The 14120-nt window shown below is 41.6% G+C and overlaps 1 protein-coding gene across 4 annotated transcripts in view; it reads right to left on the bottom strand.

The window, feature by feature from the left end:
* TTC7B (tetratricopeptide repeat domain 7B) overlaps positions 1–14120 on the bottom strand; it is a 104249-nt gene that overhangs the window by 66135 nt on the left and 23994 nt on the right. For all 4 annotated transcript variants that reach the window (XM_077924798.1, XM_028717729.2, XM_077924803.1 and 1 more), the window contains exon 6: positions 386–464. In XM_077924798.1, coding sequence (XP_077780924.1) covers positions 386–464 — 79 coding nt within the window. The remainder of the gene's footprint in view (positions 1–385; positions 465–14120) is intronic.

The following is a 14120-nucleotide window of genomic DNA, read 5'->3' as shown; positions in this document are numbered from 1 at the left end:
TTTAAAATTTACCTTAAAAATTGTTGTAAAATTGAAGTGTAATGAGATGTTAAGGTGTTAAGAAATAGAGAATTGCAGCTGTAAACAATAAGTTAAGGAAATTAGAATGAAAGTGAATTAATTAATCAGTTGGAGGGTTGCTGAAGAAAGGCAAAAACAAGGATGCAGAAAAGGGGAGGTATGGGGAAGTCCGGGAAGCAAGGTGTAGGAAGATAAGATTACGAAGGTATACATGTTTATATGTTTGTATGTTTTGTTTGTTTTGATTGATTGTCTGTTTTTATTATATGCTTGGAAAATTAATAAAAATTATTTAAAAAATAATAATAATCACTAATTATCAATTTTTAACAATCTGTAGTTAATTGTAGTTATGAAAACTTACCATGCGTAAATTTTGTGTAGTTCTTGTTTCAACAGCTCGTAGGATCTCTCTAAATCTACCGACTCCTCTTGTCAAATTCCTGTATGTATACACAGAATTCCACAGAAATAGTATTTCCAGCTAATATGTTAACATTTAATACTTTATAAGGATGCATCAGTCCCATCCCGCCCCCCCTCCAATGCCAGCCCAGTTACTAAAGTTAATTTATCCACTTTTGTAAAGATCAAGTAACTTTTTACTCTGGATCACAAAAAATACTATTTCCTCAAATCCAAAACATAACATGTATGTTTCAGAGAAGGCAAAAAACACTAACACAAGAAAGGCCAAATGGTTTGTTGACATTTCAGCTTTGACAGTCTGCATCCCAGATATGCCCAGATTGCAATTAATTTGTCACTGGACAGCAAAGCAATGTTTGTTATCTTCCTCCTGTTGCAGCTATTCTTCTAGAGTAATCCAGAATATAAATCTGGGCTGAACAAAAATCCCTCCCATCCCTCAGAAATGTAAAGGAACCATAATGCTGAGACGGAAAAGTAAAGAACTGGATGGCATATCTTTAATATACACTTGTTCTGAAAACAACTTTACAACCAACTTTAATTTTCAACAGTACAGGGTTTACAGGAGAGGTAGCAAGTTGAGCAGAAGGGTACCACAACATTTAATTCACTATTCTTTCTTAAAATGAGAATGAACCTCTCGTCATTTTTTCTCTCATAAAAAATGCATTCCCATTACTGCTAAATAAACGGAAATAAATGAGGGACAGAATGAGCGCAAGAAGTGCATGTCTCAACCATATAAAAATAGCCTTTTCTCCAAGGTCAAATAAACCTGAGCAACAGTAACATGAAATTAAACAGCAGGATTGACAGCAGACTTGGACACTGGACTTTGCAGTAAAGCTGCAGTACACAACTTCAAGTTCGGCTTGTCAGAATGTGAAGACTTCTGCAGTGCTCCGAACGATTCACAACAATCCATAAATGGAAGCTGTATATGACAGAATATCCTGTACCCACCCCTGCTAATTTACAAACCGTTTCCCCTTTCAAACAAAGCATTTCCCTCTTCTAACACACACAATCCCATATCAGTTTTAAAAAGGAAGTTTAGTTCCTCCTTTATTGCAATGAATCATCATCCTAAATATTATATATTCATTATTATGGGCTTCGTAGCAGACTCAACTTATCACCAGCACTTGAATCCAGAAGATGTCATCATATATCACCAAAATTATCCATGAAGTTCGTATGGATGATTGTTTTATGCCTATTTTATGCCCTCCAGCTGACTGATTTCTACAATATTCCCATATTAGGAAAATACTAATAGTTGCCTTTCCCTGCTTATGGAAAGTTCTTAATACTTGCAACCATGTTCATATTCATTTACTTGGAAGTTAGACCCTACTTTGTTCCATACAACTTGCTTCCAAATAAATGTGCATGGAATTGCAGCCTTCAATTAACCAATCATGCTCAGTATCCTTGCATGCGTACAGAGCGCAAAAACTGGCTCCATGTTTTTGTGGGTCTTGAGGACCACATCACCATTTGCCCCACCCAGAGTTAGAAACTGAGATATGAAAGCTAGGAGCTAAATGGCACCTTAAACCTAGGGTATGGGCACGACAACAGAATGTCTAGGCGCGCTTTTTTTACAACAAGAATACAAAGCTGAAAATGAATGAACTGCAGCTAAAATCTTACGTTCATTTTTCACATGGTCTAGTCCTCATTGGAAGACTGCAAAAAACAAAGCCATGTTTCCCCTGCCTGCCCCACTAATACAGTGGTACCTCGGGTTAAGTACTTAATTCATTCCGGAGGTCCGTACTTAACCTGAAACTGTTCTTAACCTGAAGCACCACTTTAGCTAATGGGGCCTCCTGTTGCTGCCGCGCTGCTGGAGCACGATTTCTGTTCTCATCCTGAAGCAAAGTTCTTAACCTGAGGTACTATTTCTGGGTTAGCAGAATCTGTAACCTGAAGCGTCTGTAACCTGAAGCGTATTTAACCCGAGGTACCACTGTATTCTTAAGAGACCCTCTTCTCCAGTCTTCAGAGAGTGGCTGGAAGTGGGGAGGCAGAAAAAGGTCCTCCTTTCCTTCCACTCTGCAGTTTTAATCTGAAATCTTAGGCGCAGTACTGTGTGCCCAGAGCTCAGAAACTGCTCGCACTAATGAAATTCCCTGTCGCAAAACGCACCTAGAACAATGGGAGTTTCGAACGCTCGCCCCAGCTCCCCCCTTCCTTTTACAGAAGCTGCAACTTTAGTTGATTCTCCTTGTTGCCTCACTGGCATCAATAAAGAAGTGGAAGCTTGATGAACACCCTCCATTCTTCTCCTCATTGGATAATAGAAGATCATCCTAGAAGCTCCTATATATCAACATCACATTGTGCTCTTTATAGCCCCACAGCAAGTTAAGCTCTGCTACCCCCAGGTACCTCTTTGTAAAAATGACCTAAAATGACCTCTAGTAAAGCAGAGACTTCTGGGATGTTTCCCCGCTTCTCAGCAGGATGTTCCAGAAGAGAACACAATTAATTCTCTTACACTCCCTTTATCACTAGGCTTAAAAGGAGGGAAATTTCCCCTTGGAAAACTGCCCAAGAGTTTTGGGGGCAAGTGGAAGGGATGCCTTATATATCAACATAAATAAAGATGTAACTTAACACTGCAATTTCTCTGAATTACACGAGAGAAGAAAAGCAGGAGAAAAAGAAAATGCTATTGACACAAATAGAAGATCTGAGAGAAGAAATTGTATTTCCTGGAGTTATCAAGAAACAAACTAATTATGCAAATTCCCTATGCTAATTCTAATGTTTGTGCAAAACATGAAAATTCAGACACTCTCGGCATTATAAAGATGGCTATCTTGATTATGCGAACCAGGCAGATATCAAAATGGTGCAGTTTTGTAATTCTGGAGAGGAAATGCAGACTTTTGCATCAGTTAACGGTCCAGCTCACCAACTCCATTTGGCTGAGACAATTACACTCCAGCATAATAAATACTGATTTACATTGTGCCAGGGCACCTGTGACCCAGGCAGTGCACTGATGCAAGATTAAAATGCATCACAAGTTAGTTAATCAGCACTTTTGCCAGGATAAAAACAATAATTTTGCAGTGCAGTGCACTTTGGCGTGGCGTCAGGGCTTACAATATTTTCTTCTGCAGTGTCTCTGAATTGCTTCATTAAACTTCCTAGTGCAGAGTAGCATAATATCTGCAGATCATCAGACCAAAATACTTCTACACTTAACAATAGAAATAAAACAGTGAAATTAACCTGCTAAGCATCTTCTCACCTACACTGTCTCTTGCTGTCTGTTCTAACTTCCTGTCTGAGATTTTGGGCACTGTTTATGGAAAGGGAACAGAAAACCAAGGGGTTCAAAAGAACCGAAAACCGAAGCAGAAGTACAGAGATAGTAGTCGCCAAATCCAGTTTTACAAAACATTAGTCATTTCAGCCCAGGCAATAGCTAAACGAGCAGTGTATGAGCAATATGGAAAATTCAATACTGCCATCTAAACAAAAGTGGTCTCTAATGTAAGCTGTCCCCCATTCTGAAGGTTAGCTTCTTATCTTAGATCCCAACTAATAATAATAATAGATGGCTGTGTGTGTGTGTGTGTGTGTGTGTGCGCGCGCGCGCAATCATTGCAAAATATGGGCTTATATATCTTCTTGAATGTTAAACAAAATAAAAATTAAAAAGCACCCAAACCAAAAGTGCAGCTTCTAGTTTCCTACTGCTCTTATAAAGGATCGATCCTAGCTCAGTAGCAGAGCTGTGCATGCATGTTTCAGATTCAATCCCAGGTATCTCCAGGTAAAAAAGATAACGTATTAGGTAGGCAAGCCATGACACTAAGGGGCTGGTCAAAGGCAGCTTTCTATGTTCCTAATGGCTTGCCAAAAATCTTTCTTATTTCAGCTGGGACTCCCTACATGATCCATGCAAACACATATTGTTGCTGCTGGAATAGATCCTTGGGATGAAGGGCGGTATAATAATAATAATAATAATAATAATAATAATAATAATAATAATAATAGATGGTTCCAATATTACCTCAGTGAGATGGGACTCAATATCAACTTCCTGTGCTACTCTGCTACATCCAAGGTTCCTGGTCACATGGAAGGTATAGCTTCTTTCAGAACCATAACTGGCCCATCTTCTCAGAGGAGCAACATTGGCAAAGACCTGGGGTTTCTGATGTTGCCAGAGTGGTGCGGGAAGGAGACACCTTGTAGTACTATCCATGCTGCTGAGATAAAAGGCCCCATTTGGAAAGGGGCGCCATGGTACCAACTCTGCAGCTGCTTCTACCCTGACAACCAACAACTCCTGGCCACTCTCTCTCAAGCTGCTTTGGGATTGGACGGAGGGTTATATGCCAGTTTGGGGCGCATCTAGGCTCCATATCACTATGGGAGCATAGAGGGAACAAAAGGGTTTTGGTGATGAAGAACTAATGCAAGTACTTTACTATGTAAGATGTACTATCAATTTTTGAAAAGGTTTAAATATGAATCAGCGTGCCACAAAAGGGATTGTTCTGTGAGAGTACTTTATTCAAATGGACAGCCACAGTGGCTATTGAAATAGAGCTTATTGTTAAAAAATAATAATTCTGAAAACTAGTATACGGGAACAAACATTCTCTAATTTAGAAGGGACTTCTGGAATCAAACATTTGACTTCAGGACATCAATGTACTCTAAACTGCATCCCTATCCTGCACTATCATCCCACACAGCCGGTATTTTTAGATATTTTGGATTTGAGGATTTTAGGAAGAGCAGACTTCATTTTAAATGTACCCTGGCAACGGAAATGGAGGGTAGCTATAATTGTATTCTAAAGAGTCACATCACACTGGCCTGGTTCGCCTGTCACTTTAAACCACTGTTCGAAACAATGTTTTAATGTGAAAAAGAAATATGCATTCTACTCAAAAGTTCCTGCGACACTCACTCCCGATTCCTGTTGCTGCCATGCCATGAGTGAAGCAAGCCAGAGTCTGGTTTGTTGTACTGTCTAAACCCAGGTTCACAATTTGTTTCTCCCAAACAACACACAAGCAGTTAGCAAAGAGCAAACCTTGGTTGCGACTCTTCGTTTATTTGGGAAAACAAACCAGAAGCCCGTTTGGATGGCATGACATGCCAGTACAGTGGTACCTCAGGTTAAGTACTTAATTCGTTCCAGAGGTCCGTACTTAACCTGAAACTGTTCTTAACCTGAAGCACCACTTTAGCTAATGGGGGCCTCCTGCCGCCGCCGCGCCGCCGGAGCACAATTTCTGTTCTCATCCTGAAGCAAAGTTCTTAACCTGAAGCACTATTTCTGCGTTAGCAGAGTCTGTAACCTGAAGCGTATGTAACCCGAGGTACCACTGTATCTGGCTTGTTTCATTTGTAGCAAAGCAGGAACAGCAGGATAAGGGAGGAACACCATGGGAACTTTTGAGTAGTTTGCACCAGCACATTGTTCATTCAAATTAAAACATAGGCTGTTTTAAACCATAGTTTAACATGGGCTGCCGTCGCATGGTTCTTCTCGTGATAATACAATTTCTGTTCCTTACACAAAGCTTGCAAAAGCACAGTCACAAATGTACTACTGTAACAACTAGGACAAAGGTCATTTTAAGAGGTTTTTAGTACAGGAATTTTCAGGAAATCTGGTTCACCAGATAAACTCTCTGCTAATAGATTTTCCATTTAAAAGGAAGCTGTGAATCAGTTCGCATGTTTTCATGCTCACTTACTGCCAGGCTCCACAACTTCTAATGAAAAGTGGCCCACTCTGCTTACGCAGGACCCTAGAAACAAGAATGCGAAAGTGGGAGTTTAAATTTTAAAGAAAGGATTTATAACCCCATGAGTTTAGAAGTTCAGAAATGCCTCCAAGGTTACCATCTATACAAATGTACATCCTTCGCGATGAAGCAAAATTCAATATTGCACAGGGCTTCCTGTAAAGGGTACTTATTAGCTGAATCCCACCCAAAGCCATCTAACAGTTTCACAAATATACAAATATGCTGCTTTTGTTTTCAAAATCACCAAAGGGTCCTGATATGCTCACCTTGCTTAGCACAACAAGCCCCTCAAGAAGGTGAGTGTCCATGCTTTCTCCTGTCTATGAAGAGCCTCCACCCTCTCATGAGCTTGGACCTGGCGAGGCAGGCAGAGATCACTAGGAAGTCATTCTGACTCTGAAGGAACACCCAGGACTTCTAAAGCTCTGCTCTGAGCCTCCACTATTCCTCCAGGCTTGGAATCAGGAGCAGGCCAGGGGATTATCCCTGCCTCCAAAGCCAGGGAAAGGGATCGTGGCAACCAACGACAATCTAAATCTGGGGAAGTCCTGACCAGAGGGCATTTTTATACATCACTGAGATGGACTTGTAATCTGCCAATGGCTCAGTGGACATCGGAAAAGGAGCAGCTGCTCCCCGCAGCTAAATGGGTGGATCTGGATATACAGCACAGCATTATGTGGACTGCGCATGAGCAGCCTCTGTCTTTTTGTTTTAAAAGGAAAGAAAAGGGGGATGAAAAAGTCACAGTGCAACGCATACAGCATGCAAGGAATTATGGACTCCTGCAACATGCCTCTAATCCAGGAGGCTCCTTGACCTGAGAAAGTAGCAACTGATCAACCTCTGTCCTGGACTGATGTGGCAGAAAGTAGTATACAGTGGTACCTCAGGTTACAGACGCTTCAGGTTACAGACTCCGCTAACCCAGAAATAGTACCTCGGGTTAAGAACTTTGCTTCAGGATGAGAACAGAAATCGTGCTCCGGTGGTGCGGCTGCAGCAGGAGGCACCATTAGCTAAAGTGGTGCTTCAGGTTAAGAACGGACCTCTGGAACGAATTAAGTTCTTAATCCGAGGTACCACTGTACTCAGCAAAACATTACAGTGCATGTTTGTTTTGGGTGCAGTGGTGGAACCTAAACCTTAGATTTGGTCAACAACTTCATTTTAAAGAACAACCACCACCTGCTTGTCCAGATGTCTGATTGTTCCACATACTTCACCTCACATAAAGATATCTACAAATGCTTCCCCGTTTTTCCATCCTGCAAACTTCCTGAAAATTGTGTACAGTCACGTATACAAAGGGGATTAGCGTAGCAGGGTAATTCTCCCCTTGGATTGGACATTTAACCTTGTAACCTCATTAGTCCGGTTTGTCAATTCTGCCCTCGACTGGGTGAAACGCCCTTTCCACCCAGTCAATGGAAACATGCATTTGCCATCCATTTTACGTGTTTTTGTTTTAAAGAGAGGGAAATGGTGTGAACTAGCTAGATCACCTCTTGAAAGGAAAACAAGCTGTTGTGTTTTTTTCTTTCTAGGGCTGGTTTAGGATTTCTCTGCAATGGGGGCACATAATTGACAGAGAAGGGATAGGGAACCTTCTTTTTCAGCCAAGGACCACATTTTCTAGTGAGCAACCTTCTGGGGGGGGGGCATATTTCAGCAGTGCGCAAGACCACAGGTAAAATGGGCAGAGTATGGATGCCACTGTTCCTTTTCTAGAGCAGGCTACAGTCGAGACTCACAAAAGCCAGAGCTTTCTACACATAAACCATTTCTCCATCCTCCACCATGCAAGCATGAGGCATTATTCAAGCACACATTCAATCCCATTAAAAGCAGTGTCTCCTTTTCCATCTTTCAAACGCCTGTCAACTCTCTCTCTCTTCATAAATTTACCCTTGTCTAAAATAGTTTAATTCTACAGCCTAGTCCTACGCACCGACCACATTGCCTCATATCACAGAGATTGAGTTCCTTGAGAAGTAATTTTGTCCCCCCAGAATCACTTGAGCCTAAGCAGAGACATCACCTTGCCGACAAAGGTCCGTATAGTTAAAGCCATGGTTTCCCCAGTAGTGATGTATGAAAGTGAGAGCTGGACCATCAAGAAGGCTGATCGCCGAAGAATTGATGCTTTTGAATTATGGTGTTGGAGGAGACTCTTGAGAGTCCCATGGACTGCAAGAAGATCAAACGCATCCATTCTTAAGGAAATCAGCCCTGAGTGCTCACTGGAAGGACAGATCGTGAAGCTGAGGCTCCAATACTTTGGCCACCTCATGAGAAGAGAAGACTCCCTAGAAAAGTCCCTGATGTTGGGAAAGATTGGGGGCACAAGGAGAAGGGAACGGCAGAGGACGAGATGGTTGGACAGTGTTCTCGAAGCCACAAACATGAGTCTGACCAAACTGCGGGAGGCAGTGGAAGACAGGAGTGCCGGGCGTGCTCTGGTCCATGGGATCACGAAGAGTCGGACACGACTAAACGACTAAACAACAACAAGTGCTTTTGGAGAGCCTCTTTGAAAAGTAGGGTGGCAGCAGCTCTGATAACCTTTGTAAGCTAAAGCAAGACCCTGAGAAGACTTCAACACCTCAAACAAAGCAGTGCCTTTCAAACTTGGAAGCTTCTAAGCTGGAAAAGCAGCAGCAATAGCACATAGGGGAGATGCAATTAGGCAATCAGAGCAATGGGCTGAGAGCCACTTCTAGCCTTAATCTGTATTAATTACAAAAGTCAGAAAGCTTTCACCAAAATTGCAAAGATTTACTACCTTGCCATTTACAAACAAAAACCAAAAACGAAAAACAGCCTGCAACCTCTTATTGGCAGATGATTAGCTGGAAAAAGGATACAAGATTGCTTTATGTAGTACTGTCATGGACTTGCCACTCTATTACAGGCTATGTGGTGGGGCATTAACATTTAAATTAAAAATACTTAAATTGGTGTTTAGGGCATTTTACAAACTTCAATAAAAATATATAAGCACTCAAAATGCTATTCCAATGAAAACCACAGTGAATACAGAACAGAGAAAAGTGAGTATAGGAAGAAATGATGTGCTGAATTAGAATTAACCAGTCCCCTAAAAACACTAGGAAAACAGAAATGCCTTCGGACATTTTTCAAAAGGTTAGAATGAAGGAGCAAGTTCAAAAGGGCCAAGACAGGTCTGGTACAGGGTCCATGCCATCTGCAGCTCTAATAGCTTGCAAACTGGGAAGCAGTCATAGTACACTTGCTCCTTTTCCTTTCCTCTTCCCGTCTCTGGAGTAATATCCCCCCTCCCTCTCCAGCATTAAACATTGCTTCACAGTCGCTCAGTTCATGCTCAGCCAAACCATGGCTTAACATGAACATGTAAGCGTGTGGGTTCCTGAAGAAGTGATAGTGATTGCTACACTCATCCCCTGGTGCTGCCAGGGGATAAGCCAAGGTTTCGTTAGCAGGCCATCCAAACCGAGCTCATGGTTTGACTGCTCCTGGCAACCATGGCTGTCACATGCAAACCAGGTCACTGCATGTGTACCAACATAAATTCTGGTTAACGCAAACCAGGATTCCCCATTAATCATGGACTGAAACAAGTTCAAAATAAGTTTGCAAACCATGGTTCTAAAGGATCAGAGTTTGAGATAACCATAATTTTCAACAGTAAAATGACAGGGAATGTTGGGAAACAAAGCGAGAGAGATGTCACTCGTGATGATAGAAGTGCAAATCACCCTGTGAAATCTTTAGAGGGAGGAACAGCAATCTGTTCACTATGTAACCTAGAGCTATAGTCCACCATCTACCCTTACTGTAGGAGCTGCCACATAGCTAGCAGTCTCAAGATGGAGGCTACTGGTTTACAACCATTCTACTTGAAATAAAACAGAAGATCTTGCTTTTTAAATAACACCATTGCTATTGCTTAAAGCATATCTTGTTTCTTCACAGCCTTTAGAGAGAACCCCAAATTAAGTCCATAGTGTCAGCCAATAAAAGACTTTTACAATCCTACTGACCCTGCACAACAGCAATTTAACAAATTTGCAGGTTCAAACTATTAACCACACAAAAATGTGGAAGTCATTCAAACACTGAGCATAAACTTGGTTAAAAAAGTTAGAAATTAATGAAAGGAAATTCTGTTGTTGTTCACTTGACTTTATAGCAGAAATGCTTCATTCTGCATTTAAAAAATACAGTGTGGAATTTCATTGTGAAACATCTAGGCATTATAGTATAGAAATTTCTCATTGGTATTCCATTCCAAAATCAGCTTCAGACAACACTGAGAATGCATGACATGGTACAAGCAGCTTTAGGAAATGCAAAACAATATCCCGAACAGGTTATCTTCCCTGAATGTCTAAGGAGATGTTCTATTCCCTTTGATTCAGACTTATTTTTCTGTTCACTGCAGTTCTAATGAAAGCGTTATCCATTAAGGCAAGGGAAAACAACTGATTTACTACCCCTGTTAATAAACCAGCCTAAAAGTTGCAGGGAGTCAGTCCAGGTATATAAAGTCATACCCAAGGATATAAAGCAAAGAGTGATGCGATCAGAGCAATGAGAAAGAATGATGATCGTTGCAGAAAGAGATTCCAAGTTAATTAAAAGAGAAAGGCAAGGAAGGAGGTAAATGCCAGTGAAGAGTAGTTTGCAAAAGATAAAACAATATGGCTCTCATTCTCCCCTTGAGCCAATTAATACAAGCTGGGCTATGCCTGAATGCTGAAGTTGTTGATAAATTGTCACTCATGTGAATGTGACTGCAAAGAGTAGCTTTGCACACTTGGTCATCAGCATGGTGATAAATGAGTCCGAATTCAGTATAGAGAGATAGGCATGATATTCTTCTGGCCTCACGTACATTACCTCTACATGGAAGGATCTCTGCAGGGCTCAACAGAGCTCCCATTTCCTCTCTCACCGGTAAATGAACAAGAAGCAAACTAGGAAGGTTGTGGGTGACTCTCATTTGCCCAATCCAGGCTTCCCTTTCTAGGGGGTGGATATTATGATGAGCAGAGCTGTGAGGTGCATATAGATTTCTCGTTTTCTGGATTGGTGTATTACTCCCATGTGTATCCAGCAGGAAGGAGACAAACAGGGTTCTACTAAGTCCTGCGGAAATCCAAAACTATGACATCCCTTCCTTTAAACTGTAAAACAGACCTAGCTCTGACTTGGTGCCAGGCACTGGGTCTTCAGATGATTAACTAGATATTCCATTTGGGGAGCAGGTGGGGTATTCTAGAACCAGTGCTGAGGATCACCTTGATAGGTCTTCTTCTGGAAGACCAGTTGAAGACCCCTTGGAACTGTCAGAGGGAGACATTGGGCCACCCAGTTGTCCTCAAGAATGCCAAAAGGCCAGGGCTAGGCCCAAGAACAACAACATAGCATAAACATATGGACCAAGATTTGTCACTCCACTTGTGAGGAAACAATCCTTGGGTCGGTATGGGTATGGTCTAGGAAGCCACAGTATATCAGGTCTCGCTCTTGAGTTTGCCAGTTGCTGGAAACAACATAGGCCTCTAGTTCCTTTTTCTCCATTCTAGTTACCTGCCTTACTGGGATATTCAACCTGTGATATATCAATGTGACACTGACCTATTGACTGTTTCCTGATCTTGCTGCTGGATCACATTGTGGACTTACAACTGATTCTCCGTGCCAGACCTTGAACCCTGCTCTCTTGGGAAAGTGCTTTGATAAAAGACTTTTACCACTTTGGACTGAGGGTCGGAGCAAGACCCCCTGGGCAAAGTGACAACTGGATAAGCAACCAAAAAAAGTTGCTTATTATGAATAATAACTCTGTTCATAGTCAAAACAAAATAAAATTTAAAAAATTAAATAAAAAAATTAAAAAAATTCCTCCCAGTAGCACCTTAGAGACCAACTAAGTTAGTTATTGGTATGAGCTTTGTGTGCATGCACACTTCTTCAGATACCATAGTCTTTAATGTAATTTTAATATTCAGAATACTGTTATGAAAGAGAGACTGCATTTGCATATTGGCACCAACCCATAGTTTCATATGATGTGCATGAGCAGGAATGAGTCACCACAATCCTTGAACTCACATGATCCGCTCTTCCCATGCAGTCAAGAGAGGGAGTCTGGAGCTTTCCCTTCTGCTGTGATTAATCCTAACTATGTTTAGTTTAAACAAGCCAGCTTCAGTAACTATAGTATGACAGTGACAGGATGAGAGGGACAAAGCACACAAGCCTGAGGCTCACTATGGCTCATTCCCGCTTGAGCATGTCATACTAAACTATGGTATAGCATGACATGCGACCGCAGCCAGTGAATACAATACCGTTATTTTTTTTCATTTTTCTCTTCTTTTGGGGAGAAGAAATTAATGACAACTTGAAGTGTACAAATTATATATGGTTATAAAACGGGGTCAGACTTCGGGAAGATAATTGATTTTCCATGTCTACTTGCTGTTTCAGTTTACCTAAAAGGTAATGGATCTTCAAAGTTTCATTAGTGTCTCTAACAGCAGGTTAACATTTCTGTTTAAAAGAAAACCTTCACAGAAACAGCTAATAATGGAACCAATTAAATGGATCACTTGGTCCACCTTAAGATAAATTATTCCGCTTCAATAAGCAACAATATACAACACCCACCAGTGCGATGAGTCTAACCTTTTTTACAGATGCTAGTATCTTTGCATATTTTTCAAGTACAGTGGTGCCCCGCAAGACGAATGCCTCGCAAGACGGAAAACCCGCTTGACGAAATGGTTTTCCGTTTTGGAGGTGCTTCGCAAAACGAATTTCCTATGGGCTTGCTTCGCAAGACAAAAATGTCTTGCGAGTTCCTGCAGGGTTCCCCCCCCTTTTTCCCAAGCCGCTTATCAGCTGACCCGCTAAGCCGCTTAACAGCTGATCCGCTAAGCCGCTAAACAGCTGATCGCTAAGCTGCTAATCAGCTGATCCGCTAAGCCGCTTAACAGCTGATCGCTAAGCCGCTTATCAGCTGATCTGCTAAGCCGCTTAACAGCTGATCCGCTAAGCCGCTTATCAGCTGATCCGCTAATCAGCTGATCCGCTAAGCCCGCTAAGCCGCTAATAGCGCTAAGCCGCTAAGCCGCTAATGGGCTTGCTTCGCAAGACGAAAAAACCGCAAGACGAAGAGAATCGCGGAACGGATTCTTTTCGTCTTGCGAGGCACCACTGTAGTGTTTTTCTCCCACTCATACACACTCCAATAAACACAGCAATAGTGATCAACATGGTGAGAGTGCAATCATTCACATTGTTCAACAAAGTTCAAATGCATTCAGACAGACTCAACTGCAGGGCCTTTGCCCAAAGAACTCTGGAAGCCAAATCTGTGAGAAATGACAGAGTTTTCACTCCTAACTCAACCCTGCATTTAATGCTTTTAAAAGTATCTCTTTACATGCAATCAAATTTTCAATGGTTTATGAAATATACTCAGAGTCGAGAGTGGATTTCATGCTCTTTATTCAGCTCATAGTGGTGAGGAGGAATGAAAGTCCCCTCAAAGTATCTGCTTTATATACATTATTTACACAATGGGCTGCATGTGATTGGCTAATTCTGGACTTCTCCTGTAGGCCAATCAGGTTGTGGATTCACTTCCATCTGGAGCTGGATTGGGTGGCTCCTGCAGACCAATCATACTGCTGCATTGTTCTAGGACCAATCAGACTGCTGCATTCTGAATCCTATTGTTCTAGGACCAATCAGACTGCTGCATTTTGGATCCTATTGTTCTAGGACCAATCAGGCTGCTGCATTTTAGATCCTATTCAACTCAGTACATAACAGTTTATCATTTATGAAAATGCTAAAGCTGTGCCAAACTCC

The sequence above is a fragment of the Podarcis muralis genome, chromosome 1, assembly GCF_964188315.1.
Source record: "Podarcis muralis chromosome 1, rPodMur119.hap1.1, whole genome shotgun sequence".
Lineage (NCBI taxonomy): Eukaryota > Metazoa > Chordata > Lepidosauria > Squamata > Lacertidae > Podarcis > Podarcis muralis.
This window is presented reverse-complemented; position numbering and strand designations above follow the sequence as displayed.